Genomic DNA, 21,309 nt, shown 5'->3' on the forward strand with positions numbered 1-21,309 from the left:
ATTGTCATTATGAAAGTTGACTGTAATTCTCTTAGAATAAGAGTAGTCACTCTGTGGTGCGTGATATAATGTTATAATATATAGCTATATAACAATATATATAATAATAACAATATATATAATAATATATATAATAATAACAATATATATAATAATATTCATATTTTTGTTTTTTCTAGTCATCATGTTTAGCTGAACCTGCAAACCTGAGAAACGCTAGGAATGCCATTTTGGAAGAATTGCCTCGCATTATTAATACCATGTCCCTTCTTTGGAGTGTTATAAAGAGGGAAGACTCTCAAAAAAGGCCAACTGACTTCTTTGGAACAACTAAAGGCTCTTCTTCGGTCTACTTTAAAGCAACAAAAGTAGGAGTTCTTTTAAACTGCTGTGTATCTCACCATCCTCATCATCCCCTCATCCCTCACCATTTTACACAGAATTCATAGGAATAGTTTTGCCATTCCTAGAATTATATCAGGCCACAAAGAATTTTTGAAGAACTCTCATGAACTACAGACTTGCACAGTACCTACCTACAAAAGTAGATTTTTTCCTGTTCTTTTTGCCCATCTGCACCCTTACCTAATCTGTTTAATGTTTTGCTTTTCCTGTGAGCTTCTGTTAATAGCTGCTGTAGAGCCAGCCACCTCTGAATTGTCTGTACCTTACGCAGGCCGTAGAACATGTACCTGAAGAAATAAAAATACTAGACTTTTCTCTTCTGTGGATATTGGTAAATCACAGTAGTGAAAAATATCTGTAGAAGAAGAGAGAATATAACACAAGAAGTTATTTTTTCTATTTGGCAATCTGTTTTCCAACAAATGTGCGTTCCATGTGTAAGAAGGATATACTAACTCATAAATAAATTATCAAAACTAGTCTGACTGCCAAGTATAGAAAGAGATTCTTTTATTGTTATGTATTTTCTGAACATCTTGGGAAAAAGAAGGACGTTTTACAGACTATGAGATAGCCTTTCCCTTGCAAACTTTAGCATTGACAGTTATTTTTTTCCCCTCTATAGACATTAAGAACTAAAATACTGGACTTCATGAATCCATTGACAGCACAACTTGGAATCCAGTTGATGGCAGCAATTGCAGCAGTGTGGAATAGCAAGAAACCTCATAGGAATCAAAGTAAAACCAAGGTGAAACTAAAGAAAGGCACCCTTAGTTTTTCAGTGTAAAGACAAACGTTACATTTATATGATTAGTTCTAAACTCTGGGCTTGTTTATAGATTGTTTGGGGTTTTTTACCTGTAACAATGGCAAGCCACTGAAAAATCTGAAATGCTCTTATTTATACAAAATTCCACAAAGCATCAGGACTACAGTTAAACCTAAATAAGTAAGCAAATAAAAAGGACAGTGTGGCAATTTAAGTCTCATAGTAATAGACTTTTTTATTCAAGACTGGATTATACTCTTAGGATTGCAACTTGCCAATTATATTTCAAAGACCTTGAATCAGCTCCATTTCCAGAGAAAGGTTAGAGTTGTAGTATTCTCTGGAACTAAACATTTATTCTGAGTAGAACACCTCTTTCTTTTCTGCTTTCATTTGAGCATAATGAAGTTGTTTTCACGAAGGTGTTGGGAAAAGATCTGTGTATGGCAAATTGTTGCATGCATGATTTAATTTGCCTAATTTACGTTTTGTGTAAGTATTGATATTTGAGTAATCGCACAAAAAGCTGTTTTTTCAACTTCATGTTTTGCCTGCTACAGTGATATGAGGGGTGTGTCTTTTGCTTTGTTTTGTCAGATTCTTCCAGTGGCTAGTGCATCTCAGCTTATTCTTGTGGACTTAATATGTGCACTTAACACATTGAAAATTGACACTATATTACATCTAGTCAAAGAGGTAGTCAAGAAACCATCACAAATCAAGGGTGAAGAGGTAACCGTGAAGATAATTCCATTTTCTTAATATGTTCTGTTCTGGATTTATTCCAATGTGCCTTCTAAATATTGTTACAAGGAAAATTTGGTGGTTGTTTTGGGTTTTTTTTTTTAAATGTGTGATTCTCCTTTGCTCCTGAATAAGTTATATTTTCCAGAATGTGGGTTTCTGTGTTTTGATCCATCAATGTAAGTAGGTTCTTCAGAACATTTTGCTAGAGAAGTTGCTGGTAATGAGAAGGTGTGGAGTCCACTAGTACCAAAGATGCTGACAATTTTCTTGAAGGTGCTGCAGATATACAACTCAGTGATGGATTTCTGTCTTTCTACCCTTATCTGAACACTTAGAAATACTTCACATTGACTCTGCTGTCTTCCGATTGGTTTTCAAGGAAACCAGTTTTGCTACTATACATGCCATTGTAGGAGCTCCTACAGTTCTGAATAAACTAGCAGATATTCCAAAGTAATGTGACTAATAGAGGACCCTAGTTCAGAAACAAAGTTGTGAATTCCCTCGGACTGCTATATAAATAGTTTTATCATAGGTGGTCACCTGTTGGAGTTAAAAGTGGCTTTTAAGAAGGATGTATTAACCATTGAACATAAGTATTCAAGAGCTTGGACCTTCTTTTTTTTCTGATGGCAAATAATTGCAGTTTTGCTTTTATTTTTCAGAAATCTTCTCTTGTAGATATTCCAGTGCTGCAGTTCAGTTATGCTTTCATGCAAAGGTAATTCGGTCATTATAAAAGAGAATTTTCTGTTTGACTCTAGTTAGGGTAACAGCCAGCATCACTATTTCTGCTTTACTTTGATCTTCGTGTCAATGCCACAGAACACTTTTATGCAGGAAACGGTTATTGCCACTTCATTGTTAAGTAATAGATTGACACACAATAACTGGGCTATGACATTATGTTCCATTGATCTGTTTATAATGCCAGTCTGAAAGCCTCATTTCATGCTACTAGAGCAACATACTTTAAGCACCTCATTAGCAAGATACTTATATAATTTCTTGTGATCTTTCTCCTTATCTGTTCTGTGTTGCCAGAAGTTTTTCACTTTGAGGGTGGTAAGGCACTGGAACAGGTCACCCAGAGAGGTTGTTGAGGCCCCATCCCTGGAGGTGTTCAAGGCCAGGCTGGACGTGGCCTTGGGCAACCTGGTCTAGTGGGAGGTGTCCCTGCCTATGGCAGGGGGTTGGAACTCGATGATCTTCAAGGTCCTTTCCAACCTAAACCATTCTATGATTCTATGAATGGATAGAGAACTTCTAAAGTTCAGTAAAACTGCTATGGCTACAGTCTGTGCTGGACATGTTCAGGGTCAGCAGTTGATTGGAAATACTCCTTTGATCAAAACTGTTCTTCACATACTTGCCTTTTCTCATATGGAAGCCTTGGGATATGTCAGACTGTACAATATACTGTATGCAATAAGATATGGAGATAAAGTAAGCTGGCATGCAGTGGAGTGGTTAGCTAATATTTATTCCTTTTCTTCCCCCTGAATGCCCAGTATTCTTACAGTGCTGGCTGGCACACTGCGTGTGCTGCTAGCATTTACTGCTGTGTGCATATTGCCTGCGCTGCCAGATATTTATACCATGTTGTTGGATCAGTTAGGAAGGGACAGGATCTAAAGGACTGATCTTGATGGAAGCTTTTAGGCTACGAAGTTACCTATGTATGTCGGTGTTTGTTTTTTTTCTCATTAACTCTAACTTCAGACTTGGGTGTGTTTTGGTATTGTTTTTTTTGGCAGACTGCCTGTCTCAGCCTTGCAGGAGAACTTCCAGTCCTTATTAGGACTTCTCAAAGAGTCTGTGCAGTTGAACTTGGCTCCTCCTGGACACTTTCTTCTTCTCAGGTACTGCATAAGAGAGAAGAAGGTTTATAGCTGTATTGAGTAGACCTGTCCAATTACTAACTCAGAATGAATTGATTTTCCCACAGTATTCTGAATGACTTTGTGACTAGGACACCTACTCTAGAAAGCAAAAAAGACCAAAAAGACTTGCAGGTACAGTGTATACGTGTATACCTTTTAGTTCATAAATCTGGCACTGCACATCTAAGTAAAAGTGGAGATGGCTGGCCTGATCTATACTTTATATCTGAATTCACCTGTGCTTTTAGAACGTGTGAATGTGCATCCACACGTTTTGGCTTAGGCCTGGTAAATATAGGAGACTCAAATATAAGAGACATGATGTGCAGAATGTCTCTAACAAAATTTTGTCAAAGATGCATGAAATCACAGTGGTAACTGTGGACTTTTCAAGGCTGTTTTCCCTGGATAATTTTATTTAACACGTTCCATATAAAAAGGATTTCACTGGAGTAGCCAAGTGATAATAGTTTTCATCTGATGCCACATTGTCTGCTTATGTTACAGGAGGTGACCCAAAAAATCTTGGATGCTGTAGGGACTGTTGCTGGTTCATCTCTGGAACAGACTAGCTGGCTGAGCCGGAACTTAGAAGTGAAAGCTCAGCCTCAGATTTTACCAGATGACTTCAACATTGAAGATGTGAACGGTAACGTGGTTTTGACTGATATGCTGCTTCTTTCTCTCTTTTGCTTAAGCCATTGAAGAGTACAAGGTGTTTGACAATGTGTAATTTGCATGAGACAGGAGTAATACAGACAAAAAGTGAAACCAAAAAAACACTTTATCCTCCAATAACAATGTCAGCCTAAGTGGGTTTAGTAAATATCTGCAATTGTGTATAATACAGAGGAAAACTTATTGCAGGTGCATGCAATACATGAGACAGAACAGCGTGGGGCATGAGGTATGTCATTATGGCAACACGCCCAGAAGCATTTCACTGTAATACCTGTGTGCAAATAACAGTTCTGTTTGGGAAGAAAATTAGGAAACAGCAAAATTTAAACATGTCTGAAGGAAAAACAAATAATTTTGCCTCTTTTAGATACATCGGTGGCACCATCTTCAATGGTTTCTGCCTCTGCTCCTTCAATATACAGTGTCCAAGCGCTTTCTCTCCTTGCAGAAGTAAGTAGGAACCAGTTTTGTAGTTGCTGCTCTCATCCGTGGGGTGGTTGTTTATTGATATTATTGAGCAGAGGAACACATTACATTTTCCTGGTAGATTAAATGAGAGCTTAAATCTTTATTGAGGCATCCCATGTGCACGCACATTCTAGCCTGAAATACAGGATGCTTTCCCCTTTTATCAGAAATACCAACTGGAGGTTTAAAGAGACATTCTTTTCATTTTTAAGGTTCTTGCTTCTCTTTTGGACATGGTTTACCGGAGCGACGAGAAGGAGAAAGCTGTGCCATTGATTTCACGTTTGCTTTATTATGTATTTCCTTATCTACGCAACCACAGGTGACTTCTCTCTGCACATGTGACTTTCCTTAAATCTGATTTTTTTTTTAACACGTTGTAAGGCTTTTGCTTTTTCTTCTGTTTGTCTTCTCCCTTTATTAGAATGAAAACAAGGATGAGCTGTATTTCCCCCAGGAACTGAAACCTTTATTGTTTGAGCTTTGTGCCAACTGTTGCTGTTTAGCTGTAGGTGTTCCTCCCATCTGGGTTTTTGGCCTTTACTTAAAGCTCCCCCTTCTGTGTATGTTAGGTAATAGAGAGAGGCTGTGGGATGGGGCAGCAGAGCACTGGGCAGGTCACAGGACCCATCATGAAGTAGGAAGAGTGCAATATCTCCTTATACTCTGCCTAGTTTTTCAGCCAAAAGCATAGGTGTGGGAGACATGGATAATATCCTCTGTCAGCTGAACAGTATAACCCTTTTCCTACAGGGACAGGAGGAGGGAGAGGAGAACATTTCCTTGCTGTGGGGGTTTCCTTTCCATCTCCAGGGCCTTATCAGGTGGTTCTGGTTCCTCAGCCTTCCTCATACATCTCTCCCCACCTTTCTCCCAGTGCTATTCACAGATTTCTTAGAAAGCAAATCCTCCTTTTTCTAGCAGCTTTCTGCAAAGTGGTAGGAAGCACCCCTCCCCTCCTCTTCCCTCTTCCCTGCTCACCAACAGTTTTCTGAATTGTAGCTCCTCCTGCTGTAGCAGGTATCAGTCTTCCCCTCCTCCTGGCTGCTACCTTTTGGCCACTTTGTTTTTCTGAGCAGATCAGTCTATACTGAGGTGTGGGAGAGCATCAGCCACAGCTTGCAGGTGGTGGGGGATAGTGGGGATTGTCTCAACCGTTAGTTAGGTCACAGTCAAAACTACTAGCCAGTATACAGCAAAGAGCAAAAAAGAGTATAGAGGATCAGGGAGGATATAACCAGGCACGCCTAAAAGAGATGATGGGTTGAGTGTCACTGGGAAGTGAGCATTAAAGCCAGCAAGCCCCAGGATGCAACAGGGTTTGAAGACATTTCTGTGCTCCCGCTCAAGGGGGATGGATTAAAAATGACGCAGAGAAATTTTAGGAAGCTATTCTTTTCTATTCATTATATTTGTGCATTTTCCATTGTATCTATTACAATGTTTTCTGCCTACTTCACCCCTGACCAAGTCAGTCATATTCTTGATTTATGGAGTGTATGTCGCTCTTGTCGACCAGGGCATATACTATCGTGCACATGCATCCATTTGCTGCAGGTATGGAAAACCCTGCATACAGCCAGCACTGAAACTGTTCCTGGGAATACTGGCATCATGCTGCCATGCTCGGCTTGCTGCGAGCTAGTGGCTGCAAGCCAAGCACTTGTTCCATCGCTGCCCCATGTGTAGAAATGGCACAGTTAAAATTGGCATGGACACCGCTACTGTCAGGATGTCCTTGTGAATTGGTGCAGGGAATAAATAACAACTTCTGCACAATGCAAACGGAGATCTGAGCCAGAGTCAGCTGGCTTTTTTTTCTTGCAAAGAAGATACCACCATGCCCTTTGGTCTGAGACTGATGGCTCAAAAGCTGTGGGCATCAGACTCCTGATGAAGCGGCTGAGATGCCTAGAGATGGCCCTTGATGGTTCTCCATTGTCAGCCTGGAAAGGCCAGCAGTCCTTGTGATCTTTGTAGCCATAACCATAACAATAGTCACTGATTAAGAATGTGGAGCCCCCATCAGGCCCCACAGATGGGCTGTATGATTTTCATGTCATTCATACATGCTGCTCAGCATTTGGACTATAACTTCCAAGACTGTCTTCATGCCGCTGTCCTCCCCAGATTGGCAGGAGTTCATTGCAGGCCTCCACAAAAAGGCAGTAGCCTCCACACACACACACCCCTTGAAAACACAGGGGCAGTTGAAGCCTTCTGTGAGCGCGTAGTGCCAGCTCACAACAGAAAGACCTTGACAGCATCCCTTCTCAACCAAAAGTCATGTTTCTGTTCCACCTCCCCAACCTGAAACCTTAGTTCAGCCATGGGCAAGCAGTTACCGTAGCAAGGATTCATAGCAGGATGCTGTTTGCAATCTGTGTCCTCAGTGAAACTGAGATGCCAGAGGACAAGCATTAGTTCGTGCAGGGTCCCTTCACCTTGAGTCCAGCACTCCTTCCCTACTGTGCCTTGCAGAGCATGGTGTCCAAATTTGGAGTGGGATGGTGCATAGGGCTGCACAAGGAGAAAACTGTGTGTGAGATTTTTATACAGGTGACGATGACGTGAGAACTGACACATAAGTGTTATCTGGGGGACAGATGAAGCCTACTGTGGTACCTTCTAATGGGGTCTGCTGACAAGGATGCAAAGCTTATTGGAAACTTTATGGGGGGAATTTTTGAACCACACCTGTAGTGGAGACAGGCAGTACTGTGCTTTGATATGTCTGATCTGGAAATACCTCCACAAACCAGGTACACTGGAAATGTGAGGAGCTTCTGCACTAACTGCTTTGGTCTACTGATCTCCTACTGCTCTGAGTTATGAGCTAATGTAGACATAGCCTATTACTGAGAGAATTTGGTTAGAAGTTCTGGGGAGTTTATTTTCTGGTTACATAAAGTTAATTTTTAAAAATACATATATTTATCATTATTGTTCTCTTCCCCCAGTGCCTACAACATTCCTAGTTTTCGTGCTGGTGCTCAGTTGCTCAGCTCGTTGAGTGGATACGCCTATACCAAGAGAGCCTGGAAAAAAGAAGTTCTCGAGTTGTATATGGATCCAGCTTTTTTCCAGATGGACACTTCATGCACTCAGTAAGATAAGAAATTGTAGCACTCCTAAGATTCTATTCTGAATTTGCAAAGAAAGGCTTTAAAGGAGAATGGCTAATATTGGAAAGAAAATTCTGTCTAGTACTTTCTTACAGAATGTAATAATGTTAAAAATGGGTGTCAACCACTAATTCTACTAAATGCATTATAAGCACTTAAGTTTTCATTATAGTGCATAAGAATAAACTTGTCTTATGCTAATACTCCTCTTAGTGAATAGGAAACTGCACACCATAGAGCTGGAGGACCTAGAATCAGTATGTGTTAAACCAGATAAGAGCCTGCGTATTGAATACCGTTTGGAAACTCTTGCCTTGTATGAAACGTTTGACCAAAATCTTTTCTGAAGTGAATCTATACCAAAGCTTTCTCTGGTTATCTAATTCCTTCTATATCTTATTCAGTTGGAGATCCATTATTGATCATCTTCTAACACATGAGAAAACTATGTTTAAAGATTTGATGAGTAAGTATCAGCTACTCATAACTTATTTCTACATTAATTTGAAATCTATTTGCATTTGAGCTATTGGGTGCAATTTTAATACACTAATGTATCGATAAAATGGAGACAATGCTGCATCTGCATAATTGACTATATTGCCAACTTTATTCACAGCTAAAAGCTGTGCAAAGTTAATCCCATATTTTGGTCATGTGTAAAACACACCCTAAGTATTTTTGTTCTAGAAGTGCTAATGTTGGACTCTGGCATTCAAATTTTGCCCTAATTTTATGTTGCTGAAGTGTCACCTTTTGCAGCTGTTCCCTGTTAGAAAGCAAGGAGACTTCAGCTAACTTTGCAGGTGTCTGTATTCTGGCATCCAGATGCAGGAATGTGGTGCACTAGTGGAGCGAACCTTTGAGCAATATGCTTTGACCTGTAATTCAGGCCTGAGGAGAGTGTAGAAGAGTAAGTCCTGGGGGAAAGGGTGGGATAGGACCCCTTAAATCTGCCTAGAGCTTCAAAAGAAAAAGCAGATTTAGTTTCTTCTTTCGGATCTTCTAAAAGAACAGTTGGAAGGTTTACCATGCGAGACTAATTCACCAATCAGTAGACCCAAAGAGAGTTTTTCTTTTTAAAAGATTTCAGGATATAGGCATTACTTTCAGCCCAAAACACAAGAAGTTTTTATGTGGTAGATAATTCTTACCTCTGTTATAGATATGCAGAGCAGCGCCTTAAAACTGTACCCAAGTTTTGAGCAAAAAGCGATGTTGTTAAAGAGGCAAGCTTTCGCTGTCTTTAGTGGAGAGATTGATCAGTATCATCTCTATCTTCCCTTAATACAAGGTAAGATTTGTAATTTCACCTGCCTTTTTTTCAGCTGTAACGCATGCATAAATTGTGTAAGAAAGGAACATCACCAATTTTCCAACACATATTTCCATTTTTAAAAAGTTTTTAGCAAAATTTGTGATGCTGTGAATCTCTGAATTCTAACAAATAAATAATCTCATTAAGAGAGAGACAGGAATCTGTGTTCCAAAGCCTTTGGTCTGGAAATATAACTGGAAACATGATTATTTTGTGGCAATCTTCCAACTACTCTTGGGCTATTGGTCTTCTTAAATGTCAGTTTTGACAAAATTTTGTCCAGTACAAAACCACCACATCTTCAGACTTTTTCTGAATCACAATTTTGTTAGTTGAGTGCAAAGGACTCAACCAAACTGATCATAAAGCACAAATTTTTGCCAAATGTTATGTTTCTTTCAGAACGACTGACTGAGAACCTCCGTGTTGGGCAGACTTCTATAGTTGCTGCACAGATGTTTCTCTTCTTCAGAGTCCTTTTGTTAAGGATTTCTCCTCAGCATCTAACCTCATTGTGGCCAATTATGGTAACTGAATTGGTAAGGAATAAGTAGTAATTTGAAACTAACGAGTGTGCGTCTTTTCCCGTTTCACCTTCTTTTTCCTCCCAAATACACCCGCTGTTTGGAAAAGAAAATGTTTTCATAGTTTTACATTAGTCTAATAATTTGGGAACAGAATTAACATTGTCATTGGGAAATACCTTTTTGATTCATTTTGTTGTTGTTGCTAATGTAATCTCTTGCGTGATTTGTTAATTTGTTGCAAGTCATAAGAGTAAACTAAGAGTCTGTGGTACCTTGTATTATGTGAAGCATATATTTTTTTGTGATTTGAGTTGTATAAACCTTTCAGCATCCCCATAAATTATTTCTTTAAAGATTCAGACATTTCTCCAGCTGGAAGAAGATTTAACTGAGGAAGATGAACCATCAAAGTAAGAATTACCATTTGTCTGATAGAGAACTTGTGAAAGCCGGTGATGACTGTGCTTGTTCTGTATCTGCAAATATTTATTTATTTATTTATTTATTTCTCTGGGATAGGGAGGAGACAACACAATTTTTTGTTACTCTACTTGCGTATTTCTGGTACAAGTTTAGTTTTCATAGTTTAGGACTTTTTTTTCAGCAGCTAAACTAGGGGTATGTTCAAAAAACATAAGTACCACTTACAGTTGCATACAAAAATGGCAGAGATGCTAAGTCAGCATCTGAATATTTTAACGTTGAGATTTTTTCTGAATAGTTTACTTTTTCTTCTAGCAGCCTTTTGTATTAATCACAGTGCTTATACAGAATAAAAATATTTTTTGTTGCTCACAGGTGGAAGTGCTTATTTGTGTAAATGTGTACGTTTCTCTTTTGCTGAATGAAAAAATTCTAGTGGATTTATATTTTAATGGTACATTTCTTAATTGTAACTAACACAGGAGTAACAGCAAAATAAGCAAACAAAAAGTCTCAGGTGATGGCAGTGGATCTGACATACAGCAGAATGAGCTGTCCTTGTACTTATCAGCTTGTAAGTTTTTGGACACAGCACTTTCATTTCCACCGGACAGGATGCAGTTGTTTCAAATGTAAGTTCTCTAATCACTTGCCTGTTCTACACGTTGTTACCATTCTTATCCTTTAAAGTAATTCCAGATCTATTTTTTTCTAAACTTAATTTTGTCATCAGTTCTTTTTACAAGAGCAGATGTTGATACTCAGAAATGTAATTCGGGGTATTTGGAAAAACACTTTGGTCTTGTCAGTTTAGGAGGATTTCACCATCCTCATTAGGAGGCTCTCCAACTTGGAAAAATTGGGAGAAGATAAAGGTGTTTTCCCTTTGCACACACTTGGGAATTTTTTGGAGCCAGCTGCATTTAAATACTGACATGAAAGTAACGTTCTTGTTCATTAAGTTTGGTTCTGGTAATAGCTGTCATAACTATAATTTTATGCTCTTTCTGTAAATCAGTGCTCAACTAAACTATGTATGATCCAAACAAGGATTTTTTCCACCTGTCTTCTTGTCAAGTAATTCATTTGCTTCAGGTACAAATGGGCATTTGTCCCAGAGGTGGATACAGAGTCATCTACTGTGACCTCTCATCTGGTAGAAGATCATCAGGAATGCAGACCACACATTGTAAGAATCATGGATCTGCTGAAGATGAAATATGGGGTAAAGAAAGAATGTTTCACTTGAATTTTTTTTAATTCCATTAACTTTTCTAAACAAGTGACAAGATTTAAAGTTAGGCAAGAGATTTTTAGATATTCTAATCAGATTCATGAGGCTTTTAAAAATGATCTGCCTGCTTTCATATGTATAACTTGAAGATGTCAAATTGCTTTTGAGTGAGGGAACTGTAGGCAGTTTTCCTATTGTTCCCTTAAATCTGCCCACAGCCACCCAGTTAAAACAATTTGTCTCAGACAGGACCAGTATTTATAACAAAGAGCATGCTGTACTTTGTCAAAAAAGTTTAAAATAATAGCATTTTACATTACCATTAAGGTTTAATATTAATTCTTCCAGAAAAGGAAATAGGGGTATTAGTATTTCTCAGAGATATCTTTGTATTCTGTTGTTGTTTGATACCTGATTCTGAAGACTAGCACAAATTTGCTCTGTTCTGAACTTGTGAGACTTCCATTTATGGAACCTCGAATCTGAACATAGAAATAACTCGGTATACCACCTATACAGTTTATATTGTGATTCAGTTGCAGGCTGTGGATCTCTTAGTATGAAAAAAATGTATAGTACAGGATTCAGACAAGCCGTAACAACACTGTGTCTTAATGCAAAACCCTTAGTAATTCTCAGTTTGTTTGCTTACAGGAAACAAACAACGCTGAGGGAATTTCCAAGAAGCACAAATGTCCTCTTTTGAACTACCACTCTATATCTAGCATCACCCAGCTTATGCCCTTCTTCAAGACTCTGTGCTGCGCGTTTACAGCGACCAGGAGCGAGTCCCAAAATTCACATACTTCTGCATCTCTCTCTGTGGACTATGTTGGCAGTAATGGCATAAAGATCTTGCAACATCTTGAAGAGAGTGTTGAATGTGACTTCCTGGAAAACATGGAAAGTTAAGCTGCATGTCGGACACATGGCTCGTGGTGAATAAATCGTGAAAAAAAGAGAAAACTTTACTGCAATTTTTCTCTTTTTTGTCCCCAGTTTTAAATCTACATTTTGGGTTTTCTTCCTGCTGTTGTGGAGTGCTCTTCAATAATCCAGGCTTCTGAGTTGGTGTTAAAAAGCAGGATTCTTCAGTTCCTGTGGGGGGAAAAAAAAGTATGGTTTAGTGCTAATTTATCGTAGTTACTGTATTCTTTTACTTGTTTCAATGTGAAGGATTAAAGAGATTTTGTAAATAAAGGAAGCATATTTTTGACTTGGTGAAAGTAGCAACTGTACCGTTTATCCAATAACTTCTCAAGTAAGTATTTTAAACTGCTTTTGGAACTGTGTTCTGAAAGTAAATTTAAGAAAAAGCTAATATTGCATGTCAGCGTATAGTCAGTTTGCAGATAAGCCATTTCCTGAGGTTAAAGACTGCTTCTGCTACTCCTTTCTTCAACTTGTCCTAAAACTTATCAACTTGTAAACAAATCCCCTAAATTTCAAACGGATGTATTTTATAAGTCTTAGCATTGTGCAAACAACTGTAGACTTACCATGTTTGTAATTTTAACTCTGTACTATTATAGCATTCTTCAGCATTAGTGATTCCTAAATAAAAAAAAAAAAAAACACATGCAAAAAAGGCAAACCAATGAAGTAACATTTTGTAATTTACATTACTTGAGGGTTTTTAGTTTTAATTAATTGACTAAAACTATTCTAATTCTTTTTTTAATTAAAAAACTTTGTTCTTTCAGTGACTAAGGTCACTTTGCAGCTTCTGAAATACAATTAAATTAAGATAATTCTGTAAAAATATAGATTGCTGTATACGATAAGCCTAATTAAAATGAAAATTCTTTTTTAAAAAAACAAAAACACTTCTTATACAAAAGAATGTATTTGGCTGTTCTGAGGTGTTAAAAGAGGTGAGATCATCACAGTGCTATGACTACAGTAATGTTCAAGGTGCAGCTTATTTCAGAACTGCACTGCTACCAGCGCCCAGGACCTGGGAGAGAGAGAGTAGTTCTACCACCAAACAGCCCAGCTACATCTCTGAAGGACACTTCTGACGGACAGCGGATAAGCATCGTTGTAGCAACACATGAAACAAAATGCTTAGTAGAACTTTTGAACTTTTTTAAATGAGGAGGTGGACTCCATTGAATTTTCATATTTAGTGGATTATCTGACTGAATTTGCAATGCTGATTTGTCTGGGAGGGGAAGTATATCATATTTTTCATGGTGAAAAGCTTTGTCTGCTCTTTATTTTTTAAACACCTTTGCCTCCAGAGAAATTGATTTTGGAAGATACACCTGCAGACTGGTATGTGCTACTCAGGGAACATTGCAACTGAGGTAAATGTGCTGGGTATTGGACTTCACTCTTGTTGTTGCTAATTAAAAAAGGACATACAAAATGTATGGTTTAATGTCACCAGGTTGTGAGGTCAGGGATTTATTTTTTTCAGAACTCACGCAGCTACTCTGCAGTGGGTTTTACCTACAGATATATGAAGTTTTCATCTTTGGATTATAAACTAAAACAATGAAACACTGAACAATATGGTTTACTATAACACTGTAATGCTCTATGAAGATAATATTATAATAGGCTTATGCTAAACTTAAATAGCTTATGTGCATTTTTACCGTTAAGTGATAGACTGAAGTGTAATATTGTGTAGTCACCGAGAATGTGAATTATTCCTATTAATACAAATTATTAATGATCTCTAATACTATTGGAGTGAACACAAGTGAAAAGTTATCCTTTTAAAGCATTACTTGAAAATTGGAGCAGGATATTCTTTAGGTGTTTGTGTTCATTACTTACATATCTTCAATAATTTTTAAAGAGAATATTGCTAATACTCAGGATGATTTGGTAGTTTTACTTTCAGTTTTCTGGTGGTTGCATTCCATACTTGGGTATTTCTCTTAAAACCCTGGTGAGATGCTGTCAAATGGGCTATTAAAATCTAAGACAACTTTTTACCATCGAACCTTTTGTCTTACATTCTCCCATAAGATATAAACCTGTGTCTGCACATAGTTTCCTTGCTAGCTGGAGATGGTGAACCAGTCACTTAGACTGAGGGGTTTGTCATCTTTCCCCTTGAAAGGGAATGTCCCGTTCTGGCTGCCGGTACTTCACATTGTGCAGGGGATCGGACATCAGTCACTTCCCCCCCAGATGTGGTGGTGAACTTTAAAAAGAGAATCTGTGACTTAGTCTGTATAACTCTAACTTCCAAGATGATCTACCTTCTACAAAAATGCCACTTGCTTCTAACTCCTGCCTTCGTACATAGGTTTACCTCTGTCCTGCAGTTCTGCAGATGCCTGCTGTAAATGGCCTCAGATATTTGTGACTCGCAGAATCCTTTCACTGAAGCAGAATCTAACTCTTAATAAGAAAAAGTTCTTTAAAACTAAGTATATAAGCAGATCTTGTATCATTATAAATTGAGCGTGATTAAGGAGGGAAAGGCTCTAACTAAAAAAAGTCCTCCTTGGGTGGTGGAGGAGCACGGTCACATGGGCCTAAAGGTATCTCAAGCAAAGTAACTTTATTCCCTTTCTATATGGGACTAACTGTATTCATTTTACTTCTATGCGACTGCTGTTAAATCCACGTGAAGGAGGGTTGTGCTGCTCTAACACTGGTATTGCCAAAGCAGAATAACTTAACTGTAGATGAATCTGAAAATCTTTTGCTTAGAACTCGGTATCAAGAACAGGAGAGAAAATGCTTTTGCTTTCCTGTATAGTTCTTTGCTTGTTTTCAGAATAACCAAGCTTGGCTTTCTCTTTTGGATACTTCAGCTTTGAGATAGCATAGCAACAGTGCATGATTACACAGAGGGAGACATATTTAAATATTCAAAAGGACTTCATTTTCCTGAAGGAGAAAAAATAGTAGATGCAACCAAGGTAACTGCCAAAGAACAGCAGAACTTGAAATACAGAGCATTAAGTAATGGTTAAGTGTATTCGATACTATATCTGAATGTAATTCTTGTAGTAATATTAAATGTTATTTTGAAATACCTTTTCAAATGCAATTCTCATTTTTCAGATTACCTTTCCTGCTCACACACCAACTTTCTTATCTGATTCTGTAAAAGCTCTCAAATTCAATTTCAATGGCTGAGGGCTCTGTGCGGAGCTCTGCAGACTTCAGTTTGGACCCCAGCAGCAGCAGCTCAGTGCTCATCCATGCGAGCCCCTATGCTTGCCTAGGGAAAGACTGTGCCATCACTTCCTTCCCTGACCTTCTCATCACGAGCCCTTACTGCTCCAGTTCATATGTCCCTATCTTTTGCATTCCCAAACTTTCCACTCCGGGATTCCAGTCCTGTGGGTCAAGTTTTTCAGGGTCTGTGTGCCTGGAGGAACTGCGTGGAGCAGACGGAGGAAGCTGCTGCTGCAGCATCAGGGACTCACTGATGGATCAACAGGCGCTGACCCCCTGTATGGAGGGAGCGCCTCTCCCCAGGAAATTTGGGACTGCTGTTGCACAATGCTTTTCTCTGCACTCCGCAGCTTTCCAAACTTCAGTCTGTACGCTTTTATACGTCCAGGGCAAATGCTCTGAAAGCACTGCCTTTTTGTTTGGAAGGAAGCAAACTCTTCTGTACAGCTGAGCTTGAAAATCTAAGAGAAGTATAGGTTTGATGAGTTTGCAAAAACTGCTTTTCAGGTTTCATCCTTTCTCTGTAGCCTGCACATCTTTTGTAACGTTGTGTGATGTGCCTCACACCTCCAAAGCTGCTAATCATAGAATCATTTAGGTTGATGTTTGATTACACCACATATGTTGAAAATCATTGATACGTGCTGTACGTGTGCTGCCAAATGCTGTAGCATACATAGCAGGCAGTAATACTACAGCACAGAGTGGCTCGAGAGTATTGGCTCCAAAGAGCAGCGGCGTTGGCCACTTACATTTGGCAGTAACAGCAAACCTCCATCTTTTCCAATTACTGTCCCAAAGCAGCTCCCTGACTTAAATACTGATCGTCTCCAGGTCATCAGCTCCCAGAGCTTCAGGTGAGGCTAACGGCAGGGGAGACTGTGCAGCAGATCAGGGGTCATTAGATCCCATTTCTGCAGATGGTTCAAAGGAAAGGAGGGAGCAGGCAGACAGACGAAAAATGAATGATTCATCAAAACTGATGACGCTTCCAGACAAGAGGCTGAGGGATGTTTTCCATGGCAGCTCCCCAAGCAGAGGCAACCACACGGGCACGATGCGTTCCTTGCAGCCCCAATGCTGTCATTAGTCTCATTTATGTTTTTATGTTGGTGGGCAGGGTTGTGAGGGCCCACCTAGAGGGGGGAAAAAAAAAAAAGCTTTTGTTGAAGATAGATAGCAGGGGAAAGCATTTCTCTCAGGGTCTGCTGAAGGCTCCTCAACTAAAGAGCAAGTGTCCTGTGAGGTTTCAGCCACCATGAATTATCTCAGGCTTTTTTATTTCCTGTTGCGATGTGTACCACGTTTTGGCTGGTGGGTTGTTTGTTTGTTTGTTTGTTTTTTTCCCTATCTGCCCAGCAGCAAAAATCACAGCTCCCCTCTAGCTGTGGCGATTTCAAGATTACAGAATGAAAAACTGGGAGGACGACGAAAGGAGCTGCCCCACTATAAAGACACGTGGAGCCGTTGGGCCCTTAAAAGTCCTCCAGGAAGGAAAACCGGGCCACCTGTAGGGAAGGCGAGTGGCCGCGCACAGGCCGGAACAGGCGCCGAGCGCCGAACCCCAGCGCGGTGCCGCAGCGGCCCAGGGGAGCTCCGGAACTTCGCTCTGGGAGCAAAGGGCGGGTGAAACGCGAATCCTGCCCTCGACGCCTCTTGCAGGCGACGACCGCCTGTTCCTCGCGTGCCTCCCGGTGCGGGCTCCCCTCACGCGCGCCGGGTAGGCCCCCCCCTTGTGACGTTCCCAATCGCGTCACCTCTGCGGTGCACACGGCCGCTGGTAAACACCGGCGCTGCAACCTCACCTCGCGCTGCCTCTGACAGGCGGCCGAGCGGGGCCGAGACCCACCTCGGGCCGGGCCCCGCCGCCTTCGCCTCACGGCCGCCCCCACCCGCCGGAAGGTGGTGGTGGTGGGGAGGTGGGGGAAGAGGGGCGTGGCCTGGTCGCCAAGCCCCGCCTCTCCCCGTCGGCGGAAGCGCACGAGGAGGGGGCGAGGCGGAAGTGCCGGGCCCCGGGCGCTCCCTAGCGCCGTCCCCCCGCCCCGGCTCTCGCTGCGGCACAAAAGATGGCGGCGAAAACACAGGGCGGCATTCGCCTCAGCGCGGTGAGTGGCGCGGGACCCTGCTGGGGCCTCGGACGGGCCCCTGAGGGAACGGTGTCTCTCTCTTCCCCCCCGGTGGTGTCTGTCCCCCCTCCCTACGAGGGGCGGCGCTGCCTGGTAGCCCCTGGGGGGAGCGGGGGTGCCTGTGCGAGGCCCGCGGCGGTTGAGGGGGACAGGCCGCTGCGGGAAGGAGGGAGCTGCCGTGCAGCCGCTTGGACGGCTCGTTGCCTTTCCGTCAGTGCGAGCGGGGAGTGGGGCCTTAGGGACGCTGCCTTCCCCTCTCCGGGGGCGGGGAGGGGGGTAAAAAGTTGTCGGCCGAGTGTTGGGAAAGGCGGGCTGCGGAGCCCTTCGCCTAAAATAAACCAGAACCCACTCACCCACACACACGCACCTTACCTCAGCCTTGCCCCTGGTCGTACGCTGCCCCCGGCAGTGCCCTTACCCGGCGCCGGGCGGGCTGTGTTTGGTGGCTTCACTGAGGGGGGGAAGCGGCGGGTACGAGCGGTGGCCAGCCCGGGGCGGGGGGGGGGGGGGGGAGGGAGCGGAAGCCCCCGGGGGGCCGCGGCAGCAGCTCCAGAGCGGGTGGGTGGCGGGGTGAGGGTGGGTCTCTCTGTCAACCGTCTCGGCGCAAAAGCAGCTAAGGTCGGGTTAGGCTGTGCAGGAGGGGAAGTTGCAGTCTGTGGGTGGGTTGGTTCGGTTATTGGGGACGGTAAGGGGGATTTCACAGGCGGTTGTAGTTAGTTGTGGACGTGGTGACCTCTAGCTGGAGGCTTGTAGCTTAAAAATCTTAACGACTTTTTTGCAAGAGGCCTAATTGCATTTTAACGAGGGTGATGAATGTGCGTGCAGTTAAATCCACTACTGTGTTATACTTGTCAGTCACAGTATTGCTCCTTGCTGTCCTTTTGTGGTAATCGGTGATTTCCTTAGTTGTGCTAATACAAATTAAGTTAAAGCTACTTTTTCAGTTGTTTGATACATCATTGATGAAACAGGATGGTTTTTGAATCCTTTCTGACTTCAGCTGTCAATGCCTCTAAGTCACACTTACAGTTACAAACATCTGGATTATAACTTACTTACAGAGTAGTGGAAAGAAGCTGGATAATAACAGTAACTTGTCAAACATTTGAGTGAAAAACATACGTTAGTATATTCTCAGCGCTGCTTAAATTACTATAATATTAACTGCCATGATTGTAGAGGTTAGCTATAAATGTCGTCTACTTGAAGTTCAAGAATTACACTTTCATTTCAGGTCTTTAATTCATGTGTTTGAAATCGACAGTTTGTCTGATATGTTGTATTAGAGAAGTGTTCTCCTCCTTGTTTAGAGAACACATTTAAAAAAAAAAAAAAAAAGAGGGAGTCCTCCCTTTGTTTTTAATGCATCATTGGTCTTCCTGAGGGGAAAAATACACAAGCAATAATAATCAGCCTTTGCAAAAAACCTACATATTGCAAGTCAGACTGCAGAATTTAAAATTGTTCTCAAGTTGAAATCACTGTGGCAAGCTGAGCTCTTACAGATGCAAATGAGAAATCTAATGGTGCGGTTTGTAACTTTCAGAATTATTTTTAAGATGCTGTTTGGTTTTGGTTTTCAGTAGTTGTAACTGAAAGTTTACATTTCAGTCTACTTCCAGTGAAAGCTGTGATTTTTTTGGTAGGTTTTCACTAAAGAAGTGAAGCAGCTGATAAGAGTTTTGATTAGGTTGTGTCCTACAGTGTAAAAGGCTCTATTTTCTAGAGAACTGATGGTCACAGTCTCTTCTGTCAGCACGTGTTCTTTGGAAATACGTTGGGTTTCACCAAAATGTTTCCATTAGTTTCAGAAGCATATATAAACAACACAGGCAGTGTGAGCAGGCCTGGTAGCTCATTCCCACGGTGGCATTTATCTCCTCCTGTTGCTCTGCTAAAATTTTTTTGTTCAGTTGTGTGATGAGACAGATGAGAGAAGTGATCCAGGTTAAAAATGAGATTTAAAAATTATTTTTATTTTGTATCGGCTCCCTGATGTGGTTCATTACAGAGTCATGTAAGTGGACTAGCATAACTGGGAGGGAGGAGAAAAGGAGAACATACCAGGAAAGAAACAAGCAGCCAGGAGGGATAAAAGCAAGAGAGGGGAAAATGACAGTGGGGTTGTTCCCCAAAAAGTTGCAGAATACTTTTATAAGACAAGACAGATTGTTCAGTGGTAATTTGATTTGTGCATGCCTTATGCTCTGCAAGGGATGGAAAAGTTCCAGTTTTCTTGGAAAATTAAAATTCCCAAAGCTGTCTGTCATACTTGAGAGATAAGCTGCTTTATTCTTAAATATTTGCTGGTTATAATGGTAGGAGATACTCCTCTTAGTGCAGCTGAGTCTTTTTATAATATGCACTATATATGCAGTTTGAAGGAGGGAGAGACTTAGTTGTATCTCCAAAAATGATTTGGCTGCACTTCATCTCAGGAGAGAAAGTGAAACTAACCAAAACCCACTTAGTAGCAAAATGTATTAGGCCCAGTGAACAATGCAACTGAACTGTCTCAGCTACAGTCACTCTAATATAGCTGAAAGTGAGCCTTCGTCAGGGGACTCTTTCCTACTGTACTTATTGAACTTCAATTATTCATGAACTAATTGAAGTGGTGGTTTGATGAAATGGTGTGTTAGGGGACAAAATGGGCTTAAATATTTCCTGATGAGTTCATCAGGAAATGAGTTGTTGCTGACAGCTGGGTATGCTCTGAAGCAAACTATGAGGGTAATGGCCTTAAACCACTATTCTCCATTTTTAACCTGGTTTTGTAATGTGCCCTTCTTTCAGTGCCTTACCTGAGCAAATGGTGGTACCTGCTCTGAGGTAGACTTTTCCGATGAATTTACCTACGGGCTACTTGCTCGCCTTTTGCTGAGGGAGGTATTAGAGCCGAGGATCAGTTTCTTACAGTTGCTGTGTTCCAATCCATGTCTTCTCATTTCATATAAACAGTTCACAAGTTTCCAGTTTTATGTATGTACCACCTTCCAGCCTTTCTCAAAACCTGAAACAGTGATCCAGAGAAGATCAGCATAATTCTTGTGTGTGTTTGTAGAAGATGCCGTTTCCTTAACAGGCGGTTCTTTCCAAAGTCAATTGGTAGTGTGCAGCAGTGAAATGAGGGATGGAGAAGCATTGCATTACACAGCCAATGTCTGAAAAGATTTTCTTGCCATGTACATGTATGATTTGCTTCACAGAAGGAGGGATGCCTCTCTGTGATTATGTCAGTATTCACGATGCTGAGGTTCCTTCTTTCATCAGCATTGTCTGGTGGTCTGGGGTGGTTCACAACTGTGAATTCATGCCTCTATCAAAACTACAGTCAGGACTTTTTGCCAAGTCCATGTTGCTGAGGTTACAATGCCAGCTGTAACTCCAGAGGTCCCAGTCTACCTTGTGTATGGCTGGAGTTTTTCACTGGCTAGCAGCAGAGAAACAT

General features: G+C 41.1%; 2 protein-coding genes across 2 annotated transcripts in view; both read left to right on the top strand.

Moving 5' to 3' along the window:
• DOP1B (DOP1 leucine zipper like protein B) overlaps nt 1–15,513 on the top strand; it is a 47,703-nt gene extending 32,190 nt beyond the window's left edge. Inside the window, exons 20-36 of the mRNA XM_082498176.1 lie at nt 180–368; nt 1,031–1,156; nt 1,775–1,909; nt 2,590–2,645; nt 3,682–3,786; nt 3,873–3,939; nt 4,315–4,456; nt 4,856–4,938; nt 5,169–5,278; nt 7,917–8,063; nt 8,486–8,547; nt 9,247–9,375; nt 9,802–9,938; nt 10,281–10,336; nt 10,832–10,981; nt 11,445–11,574; nt 12,238–15,513. Coding sequence (XP_082354302.1) covers nt 180–368; nt 1,031–1,156; nt 1,775–1,909; nt 2,590–2,645; nt 3,682–3,786; nt 3,873–3,939; nt 4,315–4,456; nt 4,856–4,938; nt 5,169–5,278; nt 7,917–8,063; nt 8,486–8,547; nt 9,247–9,375; nt 9,802–9,938; nt 10,281–10,336; nt 10,832–10,981; nt 11,445–11,574; nt 12,238–12,495 — 2,082 coding nt within the window. The 3' untranslated portion in view covers nt 12,496–15,513. The remainder of the gene's footprint in view (nt 1–179; nt 369–1,030; nt 1,157–1,774; nt 1,910–2,589; nt 2,646–3,681; nt 3,787–3,872; nt 3,940–4,314; nt 4,457–4,855; nt 4,939–5,168; nt 5,279–7,916; nt 8,064–8,485; nt 8,548–9,246; nt 9,376–9,801; nt 9,939–10,280; nt 10,337–10,831; nt 10,982–11,444; nt 11,575–12,237) is intronic.
• Nucleotides 15,514–17,798: 2,285 nt separating this feature from the next.
• MORC3 (MORC family CW-type zinc finger 3) overlaps nt 17,799–21,309 on the top strand; it is a gene marked incomplete at its 5' end in the record, with an annotated part of 28,074 nt that continues 24,563 nt past the window's right edge. The window contains one exon of the mRNA XM_082490024.1: nt 17,799–17,837. Within this exon, the coding sequence (XP_082346150.1) occupies nt 17,799–17,837 (39 nt within the window). The remainder of the gene's footprint in view (nt 17,838–21,309) is intronic.

This window comes from Vanellus vanellus (genome assembly GCF_965231255.1).
Source record: "Vanellus vanellus genome assembly, chromosome: 1".
Classification (NCBI taxonomy): domain Eukaryota; kingdom Metazoa; phylum Chordata; class Aves; order Charadriiformes; family Charadriidae; genus Vanellus; species Vanellus vanellus.